The following is a 25,767-nucleotide window of genomic DNA, read 5'->3' as shown; positions in this document are numbered from 1 at the left end:
GTGAAAAGCAGAGCCCTCTCGCCAAGCTGGGATGGACATATCTGTGAGAAATCCACCTTTCTTGTTTTAAGCCACTAATATTTTTTGGCATTTGTCATTGCAGCATTACTTACCCTGCTTTTCTGATATTGCACCCTGTTCTATTTCCCACGCTGATTCTGCACTCCCACCCTGGCCCAGCAATTCACTCTAATGCACTTTTCTATTCTTCTTCCCCTTCTGCTCATAAGGAAACACCCTTTACTTCTTATGATCCTCTGCGGGAGGAGGTTCCCAAAGGAGTGTTGGGGCTCTGATGAGAGTTTGGCTTCTGTATATTCCAGGCATCTTCTCAAGAAATACAGATACAGGACCCCGGGACAGAGGAAGTTAAGACACAGATTTTCAAGCACTTTTACCTCCAACTACTCCCCGCCCCTCCCCCCCCCCCCCCCCCCATTCCAAAACGTTTGCCATGGTATTTACTTTGTCAAAAGTCTTAGATTTATTTTTCACCTAAAAAATGTTTTCTTGGAACCTCAGCACATCTATTCCTCCTAAGTCTCGTGTAGCTTCTTTCACTGGTCACTTTGCCCAGGCCCTGAGGCCTCTTTGGGTTCTGATTGATGTCATACAACATGGCCAAACATTCGAATACAAGGAATTCGACAGAGAAAATCTTCATACACTGAATGTGAGAGGACAAAAACATTTAAAAGATTTACCTTTTCTGGAAGATTTTCTGTCAATGGACCAAAAAAAAGTGGTTCTCAAGGAGGAGGTGATTTTTGCCTCCTAAAGGACTATTTTGCAATTTCTGGAGACATTATTGGTGGTCACAACTTGAAGGAGTGTTACTACCGGAACCTGGTAGGTAGCCTGGGCTAAAGTCAAGATTTAATTAGGGCCGAAACCGGTTTGGCTCAGTGGATAGAGCGTCGGCTTGCGGACTGAAAGGTCCCAGGTTCGATTCCGGTCAAGGGCATGTACCTGGGTTGCGGGCACATCCCCAGTAGGAGATGTGCAGGAGGCAGCTGATCGATGTTCCTCTCTCATCGATGTTTCTAACTCTCTATCTCTCTCCCTTCCTCTCTGTAGAAAATCAATAAAATATATTTAAAAAAAAAAAGATTTAATTAGGAATTTGTGTTTTCTAACTAGGGATTCGCTACTCTGAATGCTGCCATGTCACACCATATTATCTCTACTTGCAACCAACAATAAGAGTAAGACAAGGGACATGACACACTATTCATAGCAAATAGCGTTATCACAATAGTCACCAAAACTCTTACGAAAGTTCTTATTTTAACTGTCACTTGTTACCTGATTTAAAAGGAGGACGATGGACTCTCTCCCAGGAGATGCTATGAATTACTTCATCATTCTCTTAGGAAAGAGCTGAATCTCACCAGCTTAATTGTATTCTCACCAAGTTAGGATATCTGAATCATAGCTTATTTTTTTTAAAGCACTACGAAGTAAAAAATAAAATGTTAACCTCAATTTTCCTCCTGAGGGCCTGAAATGAGGATACGGGACGAGATCTCTTGTTCTCCTAAACAGAAGTTGAGCCAATAACCTAGGGTATGAGCCAAAACAATGTCTGGTATCCCGGAGCTAAAGAAAATGTTGGCACAAGGTGCTGACTCGCAGCTGTTTCAGTCTCATTTAGTGACTGGTCCCACTCTCTGCAGCCCAGTTTGCCTTTGGAAACACAGCACAGCTCGTTATTCTGCAGCCTGTGATTAAAACCATGGACAAGGGAGGTTTTCTTTATATTTTAGCTCTTTGTCTCAAAAGCTTTAGAAATCTTGACAAGTGCTGCTACGAAATGCAGATTACTTTTTTTTGGAAAGAAGATGCATAGAGATTTCTTAATGTGTACATAATTGGGCATATTTTTATCAACAAACTAAATGCAATCATGGGAAAAGATACCTTTTCAAGATGGAAAAAAAAATGACTAATTTAAGCATACACAATGCTGTTATAAGAAAGGAGTTCTGTGACTTCATTCGCTTACCATGTGCATTTTTAGGTTGCTAACCAGAGTCTGCCAACAACCCCTTAGAGGCAGGCCTTTCTAACAGCAGAGCCCTATCCTAAGGAACTAAAGAGCTTAAAAATTAGGGAGGATGCCATATTTTGACTTAAAACAGCTGTGCCTGAATGTGAAAGGGGATAAAAGGTGAAATGAGCCTAGTCTAGACACTCTGAATTCTCCGACTGGCCAAAGGAATAGTAAGAAAGGGTTACAGTTCTTTCCATAAATGTCAAGGAAATAATTCCATTGGGGAAAGTTCATTCATTTTTTTAGGAAATTGATTTATAAAAAGCGGGAACATTATGTTCATGCCCAGAAAACCATTGGTGGTAAATCAAATAACTTCATTTAATTGCATACATTAGTTCAACTTTCCTCATATTCTAAGACACTATAAAATAAGTGACTATCTGGGATCTTTTGTATATCAGAGCAAGCAAAAAATCAGGTAACTGATAATCTTTAATAAATTAAAGGATTCAATGAAAAAACTCAAAGAATTTCATTCTCTAGTTTAATTAAGTGAATGGTAGTGAATTTGGAACTGATAGCATGGGCTAAAACTATTAAAGTATTAGTAAAGTAAATGGCCCCTAGACTTTTACTAGTACCTCATTAAATCCTCTCAATTTTCATTGGCACCTCATTAAATACTTTATTTAAATATTTAAATAATTTTTCCAAAACCTAAGTTTTCACCTTTGTATAAAAGTAAAACCTTTATGTATACTAAGTAACTTCTTTCTAAAGTGTATAATATTATTTCCCACATTCTCAAATATACTGTAAATCAAGAATTCCTAACCTGGGAGATCACAGACCTGAGAGGAAAGAGTTCCATGAATGGTTGTGTAAACCATTTGAAATTATATGCAAAATTATGTAGCCTGGCTGTGCTTCTAGTCAGTTTCTCAAAGTGATCCAGAACTTGTATACGCTAGCACGTTTTTGATGAATCAGGATGGTCATTATGAGCATCTACTATTGGACCACCATTCTGGAACACAGTCATGTCCTCGGGACATATTAAAATAGATAGGTCGATTTCTCCAGGCACAAAACTGACTCCAAATTGTCATTTTTAAGCACTAGTCAACAATAGAGATACAGTAAAATTCGCCGTAAAACATCCTCTAAGTAAGAATTTATTTCTAGACATTCCTCAAAGAATTTCTTTCCTCAACCTTTTCCGCTAAAGCTGTAAGTTAGAGTCTAATTATAGGTCTCAATTGATGATTAATACATTAAAAGTTACCTATTAATTTGTACATCCACATTGCCCAGCACGCAGCATGACACACAGCAGATTCTCAATTAGCTGTGTAACATGATTACCAAAAAGTTTCATAGTATGAGAAACTTCTCTGTTTATTCCACTCCCTGTAATTTACAAAAAAATGCCATAAAATTATTAATGCACATAAATATGCCTATGTAAGACCTTCAGGTTTTATTAAACTAGTGTTTCTTATTTTATTGTTGTAAATAATGAAATCTCGGAGAAAGTTTTGGTTCTCTAACTTTCTGAATTGGCTTCAACACCTAAGATTCTAAATCAACCATTTGGGTAAGTTCAGGCAAGTAACTTTGCCTCTTTAAGCCTCAGTTTCTTCATCTAGAAAATAAGGGTGTTGGACAAGATGCTGATCACATAGTATCATTCAGGTCTTAAATTATGTAACAATGTTTTGAAACTTTGTTAAAGTAAAATTTTCAAAAATTTAAAATCATGAATCCCAAGCAAATAAAAGTATATGAGTCGGCAGTCAAAAGTGTATTAAAGCAAACTTTTCAAAAAAACATAAAACTGTGACTCCTAGGCTCATCTGTAAAATGAGCATATGTCAAAGATTTTATTTAAACAATTAATTAAAGAGGGAATCACTAAAGTGGTAAAATCATTTCAAAGAGTATGTCAAAAGCTAATATTTATACTCAATGTTAGAATAAGATTGCTTCAATAGATATACAACCAGTTAATGTACAACAGGGTAATAAACTGTAAAATCATTAGGGTTATTTTTCACCAGACAGAAATTATCTATATCTCTATGGTATAAAAATCTACAAGTTAAACTCTGCCCTACAACATGGTTAAATAGTCCATTCAATAAAAAAAAAGTCAAACACAATACTGTACTGAAAAAAAACCCTCAAGAATCTCTTCTGGCTGTTGCCAAGTGTCGGATAACTTTTCTGACAAGTGGAATTATTTTTCATGAATAATAAATAGTTCTTAGTTCTTGGTAATACCATTTAGTTTTTAGAGAAAAGTCTTGCTCATCTTTATTTGATCCACATCCAATTTCCAAAACATATTTTCAGGCTAATGCCCTACACTTGCCTCACTTTGTTCTATGCTGGGATAAGCATTAGAATTTCCTAAGACAGTTTTTAGATGACTCTACATCTAGGATATTTTATTCATTAGCTATAATGTAAGGTATATTTAAAGGCACAGTGGAAAAAAACAAGCAATTACACAAGTTTAGAGATTATAAATATTTTGAGCATAAGTCTAAAACCTTTTATATTTTGAGAAGTTCCACAGGTACCTACCTAATATACTTAACAAATATGTATGCTCTAAAGGAACTGTGAGCATAATTGTAAGACTCACCCAAAGCAAAGAAAGCCAAAAATTATTCTCTTATAGTTTATGATATCTGTCAACTAATTTCCATACTACCTAAAACAATGCTTTATGTACACCAAGAGAAAGTATAACACTACTAATAATAATATCAAATATATGTCTACACAAATACAATTCAATACAATTCTTGACTATTTAATTGTTTCTTTTACCATGCATAAAGGTAGCAAATATTCACCTATACTTAACTTCTAAAAAGTACCCATCTATAAAAGAAAATGAACTCATCCACAAAAGGAAAAGGATGCATTTTTAATTTCTAATATTTTATTACAGATTTTTAAGACAACTGTTATTTTCAGATCATCAACTTAAAGAAAACAAACCACTCAAGAAGAGCTTTTGTATGTCTGCCAAGGTAAATTGTTCTATTTTAAATTTATCAAGTTATAAATAAGCCACATAATGTGCTTATGAGAACCAAACCACAGCATAATCTGAGTATATTTGAAAGGCACAGAGTTCATTTCATTGTTTCAGTAAGAGAAATGAAGAGCATTACTTATTGGAATTAAAAGCCTAACCTTCCGTTATCTATTATTCAAAAATAATACAGCATGAATTATTCACTGATTATAAGACAAAATACATTGTTAAAAAAGAAAGATGACTACAACTAACATGTGTCCCTAAACTTTTTGTTTAATATTTAGCATCTCGGAATAAATGAAGGCATAATAAACAAAGCCAGAGAGGACCAAGCTGCCCAAAAGCAGTAGCTTGAGACACAAAATTAAAGTTCACTTCTAAGAAGCCTGGAATTCCCACCACCTATGTCACAACTTTATGTTTCATAATAAGCATATTAAGATGCAAATATGCCACTTTGATAAGACAAGGTGTAAGGCAACTTGACAGAGTTATTTCAAGTCAATGGCTCAGAGTAGAACCTAGGTCCTCAAACTTTTGTTTGGTCAATTTTTCATTAATATAATGATTAATTAGAAGAAGAAAAAAGCATTCTTAAAAAGGCCAAATAGCCCTAGCTGGTTTGGCTCTGTGGATAGAGCGTAGGCCTTTGGACTGAAGGGTCCCAGGTTTGATTCTGGTCAAGGGCACATGCCCAGGTTGTGGGCTCGATCCCCAGTGGGGGCATGCAGAAGGCAGCCAATCAATGATTCTCTATAATCATGAATGTTTCTATCTCACTCTCCCTCTCCCTTCCTTTCTGAAATCAATAAAAATATATATTTTTAAAAAGGTCAAATATAAAAGGCCAAATACAACAGGTAAACGTGGAGACTCAGCAGAGCCAAAGAGCATTCTGAATATGTGAGACCAGAGGAAGACACTCAGGGCTGTACAGGGGAAATCACACAGGATAATGGTCTGAAGACCAATTCGCCAAAGGGAAACCCAGCAAGTAAGGGTGCTAAATAGCAGCATTTGAATACGAGCCTAAAACAGCTATCATTAGATGCTAAAACGATTCCTTTCTCCTTGGTCTATCTTCTCCTGTACTTAACATGTTATTTTTAACATTTTGACCCTATACTTTTGTATGAATTAGAATCTATAGCTATGATCTCATTGTTATTAAAAACATTCTTAAACTTATTATTATATAAAACATTCTTAAACTGTATTTTAAAACTTTCAGGGAAAGGAAAAGTCAGTATGACAGCTTTTAAATAAGGGGTGGGGTATATGGGATGGGAGGGCAATGATGATTTGTTCAAGGTCTGAAACCTCTATATGAACATTTGTCATACATAACAACATGGGTATCTTCCAAGGATATAAGGACCCAATACATGAACACTACATGCCACACCCTCCCACCTAATTAAAAAGTTGGTAGAGAGAGTTTGGGGAGAATTCTTTAAGGCTTAATAATATCCAAATATGCTGTTTTAGTTCTAGTCACGTGCTTCCCATGAGGACAAATTACCAGAATCCAGTTTTAATTTATCTAGCTCATATTTCTTATGTTAGAATAAGCCAAACAATATATTTAAACATAGTCAACATCTGATCCTATTGCCAATATCTAGGCAATATCAATCAAATCAGCTTAAATGTAATTACACCGAACAAATTTGAAGAAATCTATTCTTTATGAAATATACAGAAATTATATATAACCCCTGTAGAAATTACAAATTTTTAAAAATAACATCTTTAAAAAAAAGGGGGGGGGTACTCCATAAGTACAGTTTCAAGTAGGTAACTTCAAATCTTAAAATTATTTAATTTTTAAGCCACTAGACATAAATTGGACCAAAATTGAGAGGGCAAAACTACCTAACATATAAATTGTCAGATTTGGACGACTTCTACACTGACGACAAAAATTTCTAAAAGGGAATGGAAAATGTGATTCTTGCTGCTCAGAATCACAGAAACAGCTAGTTATTTATAGATACAATAGAATATAAACTGGCAGTTTTGCAAACAGCTCACCATTTCTATTTAGAATTATTGCAGGCACTGATGTATTTGTGGGTCATGTGCCTCGGTTTTCCCGTTTAGAGGTGCCGCTGGGTAAGTGCGGGGACTTCTGTTTTAGCAATCAGCAACAGAAATATTCAAGACTCATTCCCATTAATATTTGGTCAGACCAGTGAAAATGGCATAAAATATTTCTTAAAGGAGTCAGTTTATGCTGTTCTATTCAACAACATGACAAATGTCTTAACAAAACTTGCTGTCGTAATAATTGCAACCATTTTGTAATCAGATGTTGAGACTCACATGACGATGGTAGTGAAAATATAAACAAATATTTTTAAGGAGAATATTTTTTAGAAGTCTGCTTATGGCATGCAGGCCCATCATATATACTTGGTTAAATTCATTTATGTTATGTATCTGTCTACTCTATCTCATTCCTAAGAGGAGTTGAACTTTGTGTACTCGATTTAGAAACAAAAATGCATAAATGTATCTAGTCCTCTAGCCAGAAGACCCGTTTGTTATTCATTCATAGGCAATACTTTGGCCCCATGTGCATTGATGTAGGTGAGAAGGATTTTGGCTCTTTGTTCTATTACATCAATAAGCTTTTCAATTCCTTGTCTACCTCCTTGGCTCTCCCAATAAACTTTATCAAGAAACAGAGATTGAAGGAGTTTCTGCCGTAAGTGCTGGCTCTTCAAAACAGACACTGCAGATTCAGGAAACCTGAAAATATAAAATCATATTTCATTCTTAGTGATTGTTTGGAAATATCAGACATTGCCCAACTGCTCTGTCTTTCATCAATCTGGCATAAATCACACTATCAAATAGTACCTTGAGAATCAAAACTTTTTTTATCACTGTTAAGAAAATACTTATCTTAATAATAATATATTAGAACAATATGTTTCAAGAGAAATGAATTATCTATAGCAATGAGAAGTTGGCATACCAGCATTTGACTTAAGGTCATTATGTAGGCAACAAGAGGCACAAATTAAAAAGGTCTCTGTTAGCCTAGCAAAAATACTTTTCTCAACCCTAAACTCCATTTCACCCATGGAAACCACTTGAATCTGTCAAATATAATAGTATTCTCATAAATGTCAATTTGCGGTTTTATGCAAGTAAATATGAGAAGCAAAATGCTGAGAAATTCAGTAATGTTCTCTTTCCTGAGTAGAAGTTGCACGACTGAATTTAAGGTAAAATAATCCAAAATATATGTAGGAAGAAGAGAAAGAATCATTCCAAAATGCCCAATTAAATAAACAAGTGTCCTTGATTCAGGTTAGACTTCAGGAATTCTGAGGATCTGGGAGCATTTTATGAAGCTGGAATACTAAATTGTTTTCAAATAAACATAGTGAAACTCAAGGTTTAGAGCCAGGGCATTCCACAATGAACCCTCTCTCTGGAAAACCTTAGAAGGGTCCTTATTGAATTGCCTTATCAGAGTGCTTTCTGCTCTTCATTCAGCAAGTATAAAGCCAAGGGTCTAAGACATCCATTATGTGAAGGACTTCATAAAATTTCTGGTACAAAATTACAAGTAATGTTTGCTGAATCAAAATTATAAGTAACTAGAGGCCCAGTGCATGGATTTGTGCACTGGTGGGGTCTCTCAGCCTGGCCTGCACCTTCTAGCAATCTGGGACCCCTCAGGGGATGTTGGAAATTGGCAGTCTGACATCCTCTGAGGGATGTAGTAGTGCGTGAAGCGGCAGGTGGCAGGCGGCCGACGCTCCCGCTCATCCAGGCCCTGATGCACCTGTTGCCTCCATTGCTCAGCAGCACTGCTGCGGAGGTGGTAGGGGGGAAAGACTCATGCTGCCACGGCTGCATTCGCCAGCCGTGAGCCCGCCATCTGGTGCCCGTTGGTCAGCTGAGTGGTGCTCCCACTGTGGAAGCACACTGACCACCAGGGGGCAGCTTCTGTAGTAAGCGTCTGCCCCCTGGTGGTCAGTGCATGTCATAGCTACCGGCTGGTCATCTGATCATCCAGTTGTCTGGTTGACCGGCCGCTTAGGCTTTTATATATATAGATGTTTGGTTCCCTGAAGACATGCACAATGTACTTTAGTGACCATACTATTAATTAAGCAATTTTGCTCTATGAAGTATTAGCAATCCATGATTTAGAGATGTTATGGCCCTTGAATTAATTTAGCTGTGGCGGAATGTGTAAGATAAAACTGTTAAAAAATCATGATTCTTTTCAGTGATGAATTCTTTTGGTCAAGAAAAAATTTTTAAAAGTACCTGTCTTTGCATTACAATAATTAATAAGAATATTCTATATATAAATCTGGGTTAGAAAAGTCTCATTTTTTTGCTTTTCAAAGTGTGAATTACATATGATCAGTTTGGCCTCTCTTGGCTTTTATGAAAATGCTGATGAGAGCACAGTAAAAATGTTGGGACTTCATAGTAATTTTCAAATAAACTTAGCTGTTCCAGTGGCCGGGGAGAGGATAATGGGGGGAAAAGGAGACATATGTAATAATTTAAACAATAAAGAATTTAAATTAAAAAAAGTAACTGTTCCTTAAAAACTAAATCAAGAACATATACTTGTTTGAAGAGTACAAATTGCCAGAGGTTTCAGGACTTCTAAGCACCTTTACCAAATGTCAGTGGAGCAAGTTGAGGATGGCACTCAGGGGGCATGAACGCAAGGGATTCCGGTGCTCCTGCCCTTCAGATGCTGCAGAAAGAGCAAAGGCCACCGAGCCGGATGTGCTTAAGGAGTCTGAGTAATTGGGGACTTAAATAATGCTGGTAAGATGCTCTGAGCTCCCGGAAGACATGCACTATGTAATTTAGTGGCCACAGTATTAATTAAGCACTTTTGCTCTAGGAAGTATTAATAATCCATGATTTAGAAATTCTAAGGCCCTTCAACTAACTTAGCTGTGGCAGAATGTGTAAGATAATATCGTTAAAAAATCATGGCTCTTTTCAGTGACTAACCTTTTTGTAAAGGAAAATTTTAAAAAATCTGTCTTTGCATTACATTAATTAATAGGAATATTCTATGCATAAATCTGGGTTAGCAAAGTCTTCATTTTTGCTTTTCAATGTGTGAATTACATATTCTAAGAAGATTTAACTTTGAGCTCATTGCTCATCATACTGTATTTAAAATTCAATCTTCTTTGAACATATACATAGAACAGTATTCATACATATCTGAATGGATGGCCTGTATTCTCTGTGCACTCTTAACTCTAAGAGAAAATTTAGGGTTAGGGATTTAAGAAAACCCATAATATCAACTCAGTAATTGATGCCTTAGGTTTGTAAATTTCCTACACATAAAATGTCCTTAGTTTATACACTTAAAGAGAGAATATGCCATATATTCAACCTTCAACCCACAAAGAGATGTGAACACAGGTATTAACAGGGCAAGACATGGTAAAAACTCATGAAATTCGGGTTCATGAAACTCTCACAGCAAAAGTAAGTACTGTCTCTAGTGTTACAAATACTTATTGCCCTAACCGGTTTGGCTCAGTGGATAGAGCGTCGGCCTGCTGACTGAAAGGCCCCAGGTTCGATTCCGGTCAAGGGCATGTACCTTGGTTGCAGGCACATCCCCAGTAGGAGGTGTGCAGGAGGCAGCTGATCGATGTTTCTCTCTCATCGATGTTTCTAACTCTCTATCCCTCTCCCATCCTCTCTGTAAAAAATCAATAAAATATATTTTTTTAAAAATACACAAATTAACATAAATTGTCAATGCTAGGATGAACTACTGAAATATGCTTCAAAGTATTATTTACAAAAGTAATAGCAACAGCATGTACATAAGTTACTGCAGAAAATTATTGAACTTGGATTTGGAAGACCTGGGTTCTACCCTCAATTTTAGACTTGCTCATGTATTTCCCAGAAGTCACTTAATTTCACATAGCTGTTTAACTATTTTATTAATACATCCCCTTTATTTTCAATTCTCAAACATACCCCAATTTCTTAGTCACCCTAATTTCTGACTAAGGTGGGAAGACAATGAAGAGTGGCTACAGGTGGAGCCTGAAATCTAGCCTCAATCTCCATAGTGGGTTGAATAGCTCAGACTCTACAGCAGGGCTTTGTTTCCTTTATTTCCAATTAGAGGTAGGTTCAAGGTGCCATTTTCCATCATCTCTGCCTACTAGAAAGGTTTGCAAATGCTCAAAAACCCTCCTACCTCATTCAATAGCTGCTGTCCTTTGATACTGTGTTTTACTGGGCAGACTGGCTCTGACTTTTTGCCATGTTCATAAAAATCACTTGAGTTTATTATGCCTTTGGACATCCTGCCATGTCAATATCCAAATGTCTGTCGGCTCCCCTGCTCCAGGGCCTAATAAGGGAGCCTCTGCCACCTGCTTACCCCTGTCCTGCCAGGTCCTATTCGAGAGATTCCTGCATGCTCCCAACCTAATCCACATGGATGTTCACAGTGAGGGCCAAGCAACATGATGGATGTGAAAGGTGGCGGGAGCTTTGTAGATTGCATTGGTTGGTGACAGTGACACCCTGGCTGCACTCTTGTTCTGTTCCCCTGGGTTTGTTTCCCTTTCCTGGGCCGCTATTTCCAGATTCTACAACCACAATTCATTTCAAGGGCTACAATCGGTCAGACATAAGGATGGAAGGTTTCTCCAAATCTTACTACTTATTTAATTTAAATCTGATGGTACTACATTATAAAACTTACTCTTTGATGCCTTTTAACAATTTGAAGTTTAGGTTATCATCACTTCTGTCAAAGAAACCCTTGTTGTCTAGAAAGACCAAATGCCTTGGGTCATGCTTTCGCTGGATAATGTGTGCGAGAGCCACCGAATCTTGGTTGTCACATTTTGGCCTCAGTCCATTCTGTACACAGGTATCTTCCTTTCGAGGTTTGAATCCACAGCAATTTGTGTCTAGGCGATTATAAATCTGAAAATGGAAAGCGAAAACAAAATCCAAAATTCTGAGTAAAAACAAAACTTGGGAAAGTTAGCTGATTTCCAAAGAACTGGTGCTTTCTAAACAGCTGGCCTGCCAGAATCTAACAGAGCCAGGCTCATTTAATTAAAGACAACTGTCAGACTCAGCCCAGGGTTCATATCCCTCTGACTCAGCCGTGGTCATAAGCATTCCCAGCTTCTGCTAACAACTCCATAGGCAGATCATCCAAGTTAGGCGTCTCCACCCTTCACATTCAAAGTTCCCACTGACATCACATGTCGATGCACAGCCAGAAGAACCTCTAACTCTATTCATGACAGAACATAGAAACTGCTGTGCTTTGAAATATTCTGAAGACTACATCTTGTTTTCTCCCTCAGGCTGGGTTATAGAAAACCTAAGTCATCTCAGTGACTCTAAAAGTTTACTGCACCCCCTAACCTCTCTGGGCTTTAGTATTACTTAGCTAACTTGAAATAACATAGGACAAATCTATTGAAAAGATGTGACATCCAATAATGATAACTAAAAACGCTACACAATTGGACTCTAAATATGTGAACAGAATGGACAAAATTATTGGACCTATTGGGGTTTTATTATGGAGGATAGAGCCACTGCCATATAGAAGAAGGTAAATAGAGATATTGATTAGAAAAGGGGAGAGTAGTGTAATTTCTATTTCTTTGGAACAAGGAAGGGAATAATATTTATTAATCAGGATAAATTAAAGTCTGGGATCAGGAATTAGATAAACTTAAAGTTAATCTCTGCTCCTACACTTGTTAGCTCTGCAGTCTTGAGCCTCAGATGGGTTAAATAATCTAGTCTGGATAAAATATTAGTTAGTAGCAAAGTTAAGATTTAGACATAGTTGTGTTTGTCTCCAAAATTCCATGATTTTTCCCCAGTATGTCATGCTGAATAGTTTAAGGCTAGTCAAAGACTGTTCATATACTCATGATTCAAAAGATGGCTAGAGACAGACTGTCACTTTTATTCTTTTTGGCATTAAGTTCCCACCCTTTCTCTCCTGTGTTTTTGCATTTCCTGTAGGGCTGGCCACTTTAGGAGGCCAGTTGCTGAGAAATGAATGCAGCAAGACTAGTACTAAAATTTAGCCTACTTTGAAGTGATCATTCTTGCATTCATCCAACAAAAGTTTACTAAATATCTTCTACCATCAGTAGGCTAAGCACTAAGGCAAATGCTGGCCATGGCCAGCACCTCCCACCACCACTGCTTCCAAAAGAAAATGGTCATTTACTTTTGCCTCACTACCACAGCAAACTTTAAGAACTGGGCAAATGGCCTCCCTCTCTATTTTCTGTGTGTAAGTGAGCTTTGTATCAAATAACATACTTTCAGAAGCAGACATGAGAGAAGTCAGCCTAACAAAATTTTCTATGAAGTTTATATCAAACCAGTCACATGGGGTAAGGATGGTCAGTGAGCCACAACACATTTGGACCACTCAGAGGGCACACTGCTGGTCTAGAAGCAATCTATCAGTGAGGGAGGCCTCTATCAGGACTGGTTCCAGGCAGTTGATCCTTTGGGGCCATGGTCTAACCAATGGTTTACCCGAAAGGTCACAAGCCTGACTCTGAACAGGAAGTTCCCACTGGTTAAAGCACATTTGTTTGACATGAAGATAGGAGAGTTTCCCAGCCATGCAAATCACTGAAAGTTAAAAGAAAAAAGCATAAACTAGAAACCACTAGAACTTATTGAGCCCTTTCGACTCCATTTCATTCATTTTATGTAGTACCTTGACTGCCTTTGAATATAAGAAAAACCAAATGATATAAAGAGATTGCATTTGTTTTTGTTTTTTAATTCTTTATTGTTTAAAGTATTACATATGTCTCCTTTTTCCCCCCGTTGACCTCTCCCCGCTTGTTCCCACCCCCCACAACACATGCCCTCCCCGTCCCCCCCCACCCCCCACCTTCTGTGTCCATGGGTTCTGCTTATATGCATGCATACAAGTCCTTAGGTTGATCTCTCATTTGAATGTAAATTAAGATCAGGGGGTCAGGGAGAACATGAAAAACAACTCTTCCAGAAACTGCTTCTCATCCATTCTCTCTTTTTAAATATGCATTAGTTAATAATTCTCAAAGAATTTCTAGACCATTTTTCATCATTTTCATATGTTTATATCGAGTTATAATGACAATACTAAACTGGATTAGTGGGGGAAAATACTAAATCCTATTTAATTTTGACTATCGCAGCATCAAGGTCCATTATGTTGGATATACATGTTTAGAACTTAATCCTGAAGGACAAATCTACCAACCACTTTCTAAATACTGCTCTAAACCCTAAACTCATTTTCCATTATTAATTTCATAGTAGTGGGGAAAGGCCTGACACATATATAGCCACAGTTCTGCTGTTTTTCCAAACAGCCATGTGAATTGCATACATTAATGTTAAATAATAAGCACATTAGTGTTTAGGCCCTAACTCTCAGCACTTCTGTAAATATTATACTTTTTATTTTTAAACTACATAAAAAGCATTAAAAATTAGAGGTGGAAAAGACCAACTTAGGTCATATTGTTATTGCCTTCTCAACATCACATTGTTTCCTGCAGGGTATTTTTAAAGTGCTTCATCTGATCTAATTTTGAATCACTCAACAATCTGTGATGATTTCGCCACTTCCCTGACAGACTGTTGTGCCATTTAAGTCTAACAGACCTCGTAATTGAAAAAGGATGTGTGTGTTCAAATCAACTTCTCTTCCAGAAAATGTTTGCCACTCCTTGAATCAGGTCTACCCATGTACTTGATGGGTATGTTCACATGTATTGACTGTGTGTGTGTGTGTGAGTGTGTGTGTGTATGTGTGACTGTGTGTGTGAGTGTGTGTGTGTGTGTGTGACTGTGTGTGTGAGTGTGTGTGTGTGTGAGTGTGTGTGACTGTGTGTGTGTGAGTGTGTGTGTGTGTGTGTGTACACTTAGAAATATAGCATTGAATTCAAATCTGAGATTTACTTTGTTTTTCTCATCTTCCAACTATAGTGAATTATGTCTTTGCATTATTGCCCTTGTCTAGCAAGGACTTAAATAGCTCTTAAATCTTGTTCCCCAGCTCTTCTCGGTATTTTGTTTATAGTCTTCCTTTTGAATTCATATTCAATATATTAAGAATAATTTGACCACAAAACCATAATCCACTCCCTAAAATTCAATGCCATTTTCCTTGGTATTTAATTTAGTTACATACTGGATATATTTCTGCTTTCTTTTAAGAGAGCTTAGCTATTTTATAAAACATACTCTAGATAGCTATGAATCTATAACACACTTTTAACACACTTGTTTTAATAATACACTTTTAATACACTTGTGAACACATTAAAACAATCATTTCATTTACAGCATGATTAGCACTATAGTTCACATCTATGTGTCTATATTCTTAGATAATTACCCAACAAAGAAGATTATTTGAGGGTAAATTTTCTCAGTGAAGTGATTGAGAATGTCGAGCATCATTATTGCAGTTTGTTCAAATTTACATCTTCTCACTCTTTAAGACAAGGAAAATCTTTCGCAAAATCGATCTGCTGAATCTGAAAATTACTGCCAACCATCATTTTCCATAAAATTACTCTTTTAGGAAAATATATCTTTTCAATGTTTACCTAACTAAAATTATACTCAGAAAAATCCAGGTATGCCAGCCAAAGTTTTTGTTGCTGGGATATTTTTAGGTACATTGCCTTCTTCTAAAGTTTCTTTTTAAATTCCATTTTCCATTGGTAGTGTTAGTTTTGCCTGCAGGGGAAAGTATCTTACCAGTGACTTATGTTATGCTCACAATATAACATAAACACGGATGCCTCTGCTGCACTGACCCCCTCTCCAAAGCCCCTTAGAAATCTACAGGCTTCCAATGACTTTCCACCCTTCTGCACACCACCCATTCTAGCTGTGTCTTCAAAGAGTGGGTCTATCAAAGCAATTGTGGTACAGATCTTTGTATCAAATTTTTAATTAACACAGTACAAGACTGCCAACGAGGGTAAGAAGAACATGAAGGCAGGTAGTCAGAGCAAAGGTGAATAAGAGTATTTTGTAATACTCTTATCATAAGTAAAAGCTATACGTAAAAGCTAAAAAAGCTGATGTGTCTACAAGTTTCACTCTCATTTCCTCATGTATAGTTGGAAGAAAGGTAATAGGCAAGGTAGCAGGGCATGAGGTGAAAATGTTAAAAGAGTGAAAGTGGCAGGGAACCAAGGCCAAATGTAATTGGAAGCCGGACAGAGAGTTAAAGGAAGAAGTTCTTCTAATATAGATTATAAATTGCCTTTATCCAAATGTTTTTCCTAATTATGTGAGTTAAACTACATAATCCTGTGTATTTTTCTACCTCTGTTTTTCTACACTTCTTTAAGGGTCTGAGTGACAGTGAGTGAGTGAGTGAGTGAGTGTGGAGGGGGGGTGTTTCCTGTTTGGTAAGTTAGTATCTTAGGATTCTCACCATCTCCTTGTTTTTGGCACTTAAAAACTGCATCTTTACAAAAAATGCATTTGTACAGAGAAAGTTTAAATTATCCAATAAAACATGTAATAAATGGAGTTTAGCAGTTCACCATAGCAACTCATCCAATGCCTGTTACACAGTAGGCACTTGATAAATGTTTATTATTGAAAAAACCCTGCTGAAAGCTTATATTCACTTTGTACTTGGCTCTTTACAAAGCTCCTCCAAAACAGTGTCTTCTACTGGAAAGAATCAAATAAACTGAGTAATGTTGACATGAGTTTTTTTAAAGTAGCATCTAGTGCAGTGGTTCTCAACCTTGGCTGCACATTAGAATCACCTGGGAATCTTTTTAAAATCCTGATTTCGCCAAAACCGGTTTGGCTCAGTGAATAGAGCGTCGGCCTGCGGACTGAAGGGTCCCAGGTTCGATTCCGGTCAAGGGCATATACTTGGGTTGCGGGCACATCCCCAGTGTGAGATGTGCAGGAGGCAGCTGATCGATGTTTCTCTCTCATCGATGTTTCTAACTCTCTATCTCTCTCCCTTCCTCTCTGTAAAAAATCAATAAAAAAATATATTAAAAAATAAATAAATAAATAAAAATAAAATAAAATCCTGATTTCTGGGCCTCATCCTCTGGAAATTCTGTTTCTTTGTTACTAACGTTATGGCCTTACCCCACAACAAAGAAACAGAATTTCCAGAGGATGAGGCCCAAAAATCAGGATTTTAAAGATTCCCAGGTGATTCTAATGTGCAGCCAAGGTTGAGAACCACTGATCTAGTGAATGGAGTTGGAAAAAAATAGAAAGGGGGCAAACAATGAAAGATCCTGTGCTTGTCATTTGCTCTTGATTGGCTTCTTTATGTGGTTTCATTTCAGTATCCATGAACCATGAACTCATACTCCACAGAGAGTCCACCAGACTACCTTGCATGTAATAAGCATTTGATAAATACACAATAAGCAGATATGTCAGAAATAACAATAAGAATCTATATATATAAAAGGCTAATATGCTACGTGCCTGTCTATCCCACCAGTCGCTATGATGTGCACTGACCACCAGGGGACAGACGCTCAATACAGGAGCTCCTGTGACACGCACTGGCCATTTACAGAGAAATGGCACCATGGACCTGGTGCCCACAAAGCAACACTTGGCTTCCCCCAGTGGGACACAGGCCCCGCCACCACCCCAGAGCGACAGCCCATCAAATCGCAGCCAATGCTGCCAAAACCCCATGGCGCAAAATGTGATCCACAGCCCAGCCCAGCCCAGAAACAGTGGCTGTGGGTGCCAGGTAGCAATGCCTGGCTTCCTCTCCCTAGTGACTAGCCTCCTTGCAGTTTCTTCAGCCCAGGAACATAACTTGCTTTATAGCCAGGTGGAAACATTTTACAATTTAACCAAATGTCTGTGAAGCATTTTCCCGTGCCTCGTCTCATTTGATCGTCACAGAAGTCCTGGAGTAGGTAGATAGGAGACTTGGTGGAATCCTATTTTCTTTTCATTAGCTGGAAAATGGAGATTTAAAAAGCTTAGAAACTTGGCCAGTCAGAAAGGAAGTAAGAAATGGTGGACCTTGAAAATGACTTCAGGTTTCCTCACTGAGCAGAATATAGTCAAACACTGCTGCAGTTAAATATTTTACCCTTTGTTCTCCCTGCATGATCTACTATAATAATCTGCTTCGTGTTGATATTTACTGCTGTGTTTCTGACAATTACCTAAAAGAGAAGTTGGGGTGCTTCACTGGGCTGGGAAAAGTTTAGCTAAATCAGAAAGCCGGTCTAATTAAGCAAGTTTTATATATATATATATATATATATATATATATATATATATATATATATGTTAACTCGTGCATGCATATAAAGCTCTCACTAGCACCAATCATATGCATGTGTTTTGATCTGTCATTGTCAATCGTGAATTTGGTTGACACTTCTATTATAGAGAAAGCGTGAGTAGCAATATTAAAATATTTCTTGTAATTAATTTCCTTTCAATGTGCACAAATTTCTGCACTGGGCCACTAGTTTCTCTATAATTATAATTCTTTCTGGAAATTTCTTTTGCAAACCAGTTATCTCATAGGATATCTCATTTATTTTTAGAAAACACATGGAGAAAAAAGTCACATTTTCAGCAATTACTTTAAATCAAAAAAGGCAAAAAGACAGTGAGAATCACTGCCATTATTGGCACCACTCTAGATACAGAGAAACACAAAAACATATAGACTCATTTATTTATCAGCTAATAACTCACAATGGAAAATTCTTCTACCTTAGTCTTAGTGTAAGCCAGTGTATGCTGCCTTATTATCAGTGGCACTGGAGCTGCATCCCTGTAGTCTAGGGAATGTGTGAAGGTAGAATAGGTCATAGAGAAAGGCAACTGTCAGACAAATCCCACAGGCTCCATGGGCCTTGTTAATGCACACCTAGCCTATTACCTGGGGAGCTGTACACAACAAAAGTGTTCTCATCAGCCTACACCTGTGTCACTTGGGAACTCTCATCTCATAAAAGAATAGATTTCATTTTTGTTCTGTGCTGCCATAGTAACAAGTTCCTGTTAAATTGGTATGCATGCAAATGTGACTAGCAGAACAGTTGATGAACGATAAGAAAAGTAAAAATAGTTTGCAATACATACATCTAACAGTGAGCATCGGCTCCCTTGGGCCTCTGCCTCTGTACATAACAGTTATTGCCCTACAGCACCAATACTCTAGAATTCCACTTCTAAAAATAACTTTCAGAGGGAAGGTGGGGGAGGAGGGTGGGAAGAAATCAACCAAAGAACTTGCATATGCATAACCCATAACCCATGGGCACAGACAATAGGGTGATGAAGGCCTGGGGGAGGGGAGGCAGGGGGCTAGAAGAGGTCCATGGCGGGGGAAATGGGGACATATGTAATACTTTCAACAATAAAGATGTTTAAAAAAGAATGACATGATAAACCCAAAACAAGCAGAAGAAAGGAAAAATCTCAAGTACTTGATTATTTTGTTACATATCAGCTACACAATTGTGACTGTACGAGGATGTAATTTTAAGCACAAATAAACCACTTGCCCCTTTCTTTAAAAAAAATAAAATAAAAATAACTATCAATGTGTACCAGTTCCATGCAGAATATCTAGTTTCTTCCGCATCACTGAATCATAAGTAAAAACATAACAGTATTTCTTTATGTATATGCAAAAACATTTTAACATCACACTGTACTGAAATCTATTTCTATAGATGCAGTGTTTAGCATTCATACATTGCACCTCTGAATAAGCATCAGAAGTCAGACATCATTCTGCCACAGAAAGATTCTTCAGTTGCCAGGCAAGTGGCAATCTATTTTTAGAGGAAGAAATTCACATTGTATAATTTGCACAAGCAGAGCTGCATGAAAACAGCCGCTGCCAAAAAGCATGCCCACTTTCCTACAAAGAGTTATAAAAAGCACTCAGGCTAAGAAAAACAATAATTTTTACATTTTATAAAATTCTGATTTATAGAATGGATTTATATTAAGCAAATAAATTTAAAACAGGAATAAAATAATCTTAATATAAATAAAAATTTTAAATGCTTTCTTTCAATGAAATGAAACACCATTTGTAACAATTTAACATTAGATAGGGTTGTATATAAGCTTACATCCAAGGGAATGTTGTCATTGAAATCATTTCCCTTGCTTGAATTTATGGAATTAAGTTTTAGTATTTTTATAGAATTTCTATCAAATTTATCCCCTCCATAATATAGTATTTTATTATAAGGAAATTGACAAAAATAAGTAAAGATAAACTAAATGATTATATTAAAACCTTCTAAATATGGTGACAAAGATGCTTTGCTTGACCAGACTTCAGTTAGGCTCCTGAGCCTTCTCATAGATCTATCTGTAAGCTCCCTTATAAAAGCTAGTTTTACCTGCTGTCAGTTTAAACAGAAGCCCCACCCCTCATTCTCCTTCCCCACCACCTGTCCTTGATATCTGATCACTCTCAAATTCTAATCAGGTTCCTCATCTTCCCTCATCCTCTGACCCTGACCTGTCTTTAGCAAAAATCTTGTTAGGCCAGTTTACTCAGACCTCCCCTTACCCTTAATGTTTCTTACTTCTTAATAATTTCTATCTGCTGACTCCCTACTCTGCTCCTTGGCTATAAATTCCCACTTGCACATGCTGTATACAGGATTGAGCCAATCTCTCTCGCCCACTATAAAATCCCACTGCAATCTAGCTGGTGTGGCTTAGTGGCTGAGCTTCGACCTATGAAACAGGAGGTCACAGTTCAATTCTGGTCAGGGCACATGCCCGGGTTTTGGGCTCTATCCCCAGTAGAGGGCGTACAGGAGGCAGCCAATCTATGATTCTCTCTCATCATTGATGTTGCTATCTCGCTCTCCCTCAACCTTCCTCTCTCAGAAATCAATAAAAACAATTTTGTTTTTCAATCTCACTGCAGTGGTCCCTATACCTACCTCAATGGTCCTAAATAAAGTCTGCCTTACCATCTTCAGTAAATGTCATTCAATTTTTTTTCTTTAACAATAATTAACACAACCTAATGTAACATATCCAAAAGCTATTTAAACTCATATTTTTTAAAGAAATCAGTTCTCTTTATGAAAATTTAATTAATTCTACCATGCAATTTGCTTGTTATTTAAAAATAAGTACTGCTTGAGAGTAGAATGGAGGTTGCCTGAGGAGTAGGAGAAATGGGGCGATATTCATGAAAGGGTAGAAACTTCCAGTTATAAGATGATAAGTTCTGAGACTCAGGCTATAGTTAATAAAATTGAACTGTATATTTGAAATTTACTAACAGAGTAGGTCTTAAGTGTGTGGGCACACACACACACACACACACACACACACACAAAGTAACTATATGAGGTGATGTGCTAATTAGCTTGATTGTGGTAAATATTTCACAAGGTATCTACTCCATTGAACAAAATGAACCACAAATCTTTTAAAAATAATTACATACAAAAATATATTGAGCCAGATGAATATCGCCTGAGCTCTTAGGTGGCCCAATGGAAATACTATAGGGTTAACTTTCCCATGGTTTTCTTATTTGCTTCCTGGCAGATTTATCTAGAAGGCCAAATCTTAGGCCTCCTGTTTGAATCTCAGTCCAACCTCAGTCAACCTCAGTCAAGGTTAGTTTCAAATTATCTATGGTTCAATGGCATAGAATTAACAGGAAAGCCAATCCCCAAAACTAGTTCAAACAATGCATTAAATAATTTTTTAATATCTAAAGATTATTTATGGAGTCACACAGCCTTCCTCAAATATCTGATCTTTCCAGGCTAGCTATGTATACAATAAAATTTAGGGTTGAAGCATAAATACTAAATATGATTGATGTCAGCACAGGATAAAAATTCCATGGCAAGGATTGAAATAAGCAAAAATGGCATAGAATTAAATAACATATGCTGCACTTTTGATTAATAATTAAGTGAGAATTGACCTAGAAATGTTCAGTTGGTTGTCCCTTGACAATATGAGGTTTATTTGACCAGACATTTTCCCCTCCGATTCAGGCTGATACAAGACCTATTGTCAACCAAGTTCCTGGCCAATGCTTTATGCTAATGAGGCCTTAGCATTATCAATGCCAGAATAAATGGGAATAAATGCTAGACAGTAAGTATAAAGAATATACAGGGTGGAGCAATAGTAGGGTTACAGTTATGAGTATGCAAAACCCAAGAGTTTATTCTTGTTATTATTTATTAATTACTATATTACTTTCCACACAAACAATGACAAAACTACTTTTGCCCCACCCTGTATAAAATTCTAAAGGCTTTTGAGTTGGAAGCAGACATCTGAGGAATCTATATGCCATCCTGAAAAGTCACAGACACACGAAAGAAGAATGTTTTGCAAATGTCCTAAGACAGTCCTAAATTATTGAGAGGGGCATCATAAAACCACCGTCTGGCTAGAACCTGTCCCCCTCTATTTGTTAAAATATGAGTAATTGTTAAAAATAAGAGACAAAATACGAGACGGATATCAAATAATATCACTTATAAGTTGCACGTGCAACCAATTTCCTTAAAATGATGAACAAAATAGGTCCAGAGACATGGAGGCATGGACAGACTGACAAATCTCAGAGAGGAAGCGGGGGTAGACAGCAAGAGATTAACCAAAGAACCATATATGCATAACCAATGAACATAGATAATAGTGTGGTGAAGGCAAGGGGTGGAGAAGGGGCTGGGAGGAGGGAGCTAAAGGAGGAGGAAATTAAAGGATATCTGTAATACTATCAACAATAAAATAATTTCTTTAAAAACAGGAGAAACAAATTACATGAAAATGTTATGTGATAAACTGCATTTAGAATATGTATGTTTTAAAAAAGCCCAAACATCCACTTATTATGCATATAAAATGATTTTTAAATTGGCTGAGAAGATGCATACTAATCTCATGCGAGCGATAGCCTCTGGGGAGAAAATGCAGGAGGAGGACACAAAGAGAGGGTCAAAGGGGACTTTACTTATTTTTAATGTATTTATATCTTTCAAGTAAATACTGAAAGCAAATATGCAAAAGAAATAATGACAGGATAATTCTAGAATGTGGAAACATGATATTCGTTATGTTAGTTTTTGTTCTTTGGGATTTTATTTCTAACATCTCCATGAAGGGTATGAAAACCTTGAGGAACAGAATCTGAGAATAAAATCCCAACTAGCTTCCCAAATCCTGTAGGCCAAGAACCCTGCAGCTAACAAATACCTCCTCCACCCAGCTATGCAAAAATCACGGCCACTCACCTCAACTTGACTTAAATGGCAATGCCATGGAAACTGCCTTGCATGACCTCATGTTTTCCTACAGCACGAAATGCTATAATGAGCAGCTCTACAACACAGAAGATTCAAAAAAGACCTACATGATCACTACCACTAAAGGCCTGCAGTATCTGAAGATGTAAAAAAATCATAGGTATGTATACATATAAATACAATGAACTCAAATTCTTATACATGGGGTGGCTCTAGATGATAACTGGCTGATCTATTGAGTACTTGCTATCTGTCAGTGCCTTAGTCCATTTGGCTGCTCTAACAAAATGCCACTCACTGAGTAGCTTATAAACAACAAACATATATGCCTCACAGTTCTGGAGGCTTGAAGTCTGAGATCAGGGAGCCAGCGTAGGCTGGTTCTGGTGATTCTCTCTTCTGGGTTGTAGGCTTCCCACTGTGTCCTCACATGGGGGAGAGACTAGGCAGTTTTGTTGGGCCACTTTCATAAAGGCGCTAAGCCCTCTCGTGACCTAATCAACTTAGGGGATGAGGTGACAAATTTACTTCTAGACATCAAGTTTGAGGCTGAAACGACAACTTGCTATTTAACTACCTGTGTATAAATATGATGTCATTTGTCCTCTTTTCCAAACTATGATGATTTATTTATTTTTTTTAAAATATATTTTTATTGATTTCAGAGAGGAAAGGAGAGGGGAAGAGAGATAGAAACATCAATGATAAGAGAGAATCATTGATCGGCTGCCTCCTGCAAGCCCCCCACTGAAAATCAAGCCTGCAACCTGGGCATGTGCCCTTGACTGGAATCAAACTCAGGACCCTTCAGTCTACAGGCTGATGCTCTATCGACTGAGCCAAACCAGCTAGGGCTATGATGATTTATTTTTAAATAAAATAAAAAATTAAAATTCTATAACATAAACAAACAAGTCAAATCATTTTAGAACTATTATGATAGCCCAAATTCTTCTTTAATAAAAATAGTATTATTTTAGCCATTTCATTTGTATCCATTTTTCTGCAAAAATCTGGTTTTTTTTAATTCAGAAGCAAATCTGTATGCTTCTTTTACATCACTTCCCCTGTCTCTACACATCTAAATATATAAAACAATAATGATATTGGGGGTATCTACTGAACACCAAGTTTTCTGGCCAATTTGCTCATGTATTGCAAGCAGTGCTCAGAAAAACAAAACTGTAGTGTCACAACATAATTGGAAAGTCTTGTATGGCCTCTTTACATAAGATATGCCCTACATTGTAGCATCATTAATACTGAAAATAATCTCTCCTAGTTCCAGCGAAACCTATGTCAAAGTCACACTTTTGATTATCATTTATGACAAATGGCAAACTTTGTTTATACAATTAAAATTCTGTAGCAATCACAATACATTTCAGTGCTTAGCACATATATACCTGTGAAGATTGGAGTTTGTCATTTTTAATGCCTAGAAGGACATACTTCCCATGTCCTCTACCTTAGTAAGTGAGTCTCTGTAATCAAATGAACACTATGATTCTCATCATTAAAAAGTGAAGATTTTTTCAGTAAACCACAAAAAAACAGAAATATATTGTTCCCTACTAGTAAACCTTCTGAACCTTGGCAGACTTTACTCCCTAAATCCCAGCCAATTCTGCATGCCAACTAATATTGCCAAAGCTAATCTCAGGCTTTCTTTGCTCCTCGAAGCCAAGACTGTATCTGACTGCATCATCTTTCATTGTTTGCTAGCAAATGAACAAACAAACAAATGAAAAGATATCATTTGCTTGCTTGGACACTACCAATAAATAATGGTTAGAGACTCTTTAGATTGGCAATGTACTAATTCTGCAAAACAATAAAACTGACCCAAACTATTTGAAATTCCAGTGTCTGGTCCCCTGGACTGATATGCCTCCTCCTGGCAGAGCACCTGTGAGTGGTTTTCCTCACTGACCTCTGAAAGTTAGAGGGGAGACACTTGATCACTAAGTAGGTATAAGAGGGGGGAATGCTTGGAAGATCCTCATAATCTATCACAGTGGCCACAGTTGGAATCCTTCTTTACTTAGCATATAGAATATTCCTGCAGAAATAAATATTCTTTTATTGAAAACTAATATTTCCTCTTGTTTATATTACAGTTGGTTGGAATTTTTACTTTAACTATTATGCATTACGTGTAAAAAATGATATACAGAATAAAGAATGGGAGAGGCCCAGTCAGAGATGAACCCCTATTAATCTAATTCATTATATTCAGTAATCAAATCATTCAAAGCCAGGCAAGAGTTAGAAGAGTTAAGTGAAGAGAGACAACTGTAGGGGAAAAGCCATACCAATTCATAGTTGCTTGTTGAGTTTATGAACATAAGTTTATTACTCACAGTCATCTGAGAAAAAAA

The 25,767-nt window shown here is 37.0% G+C and overlaps 1 protein-coding gene across 3 annotated transcripts in view; it reads right to left on the bottom strand.

Moving 5' to 3' along the window:
* Nucleotides 1-4,936: 4,936 nt before the first annotated feature.
* The window catches only part of GASK1B (golgi associated kinase 1B), a 119,546-nt gene continuing 98,715 nt past the window's right edge, over nucleotides 4,937-25,767 (bottom strand). For all 3 annotated transcript variants that reach the window (XM_070415405.1, XM_070415404.1, XM_070415406.1), the window contains 2 exons: nucleotides 11,794-12,020; nucleotides 4,937-7,805 (listed from right to left, as the gene is read on the bottom strand). In XM_070415405.1, coding sequence (XP_070271506.1) covers nucleotides 7,598-7,805; nucleotides 11,794-12,020 — 435 coding nt within the window. In that variant the 3' untranslated portion in view covers nucleotides 4,937-7,597. The remainder of the gene's footprint in view (nucleotides 7,806-11,793; nucleotides 12,021-25,767) is intronic.

Source organism: Myotis yumanensis, unplaced genomic scaffold, assembly GCF_028538775.1.
Source record: "Myotis yumanensis isolate MYYU_CA2020_CCGP unplaced genomic scaffold, mMyoYum1.0.hap1 SCAF_5, whole genome shotgun sequence".
In the NCBI taxonomy this organism is placed as follows: Eukaryota; Metazoa; Chordata; class Mammalia; order Chiroptera; family Vespertilionidae; genus Myotis; species Myotis yumanensis.
This window is presented reverse-complemented; position numbering and strand designations above follow the sequence as displayed.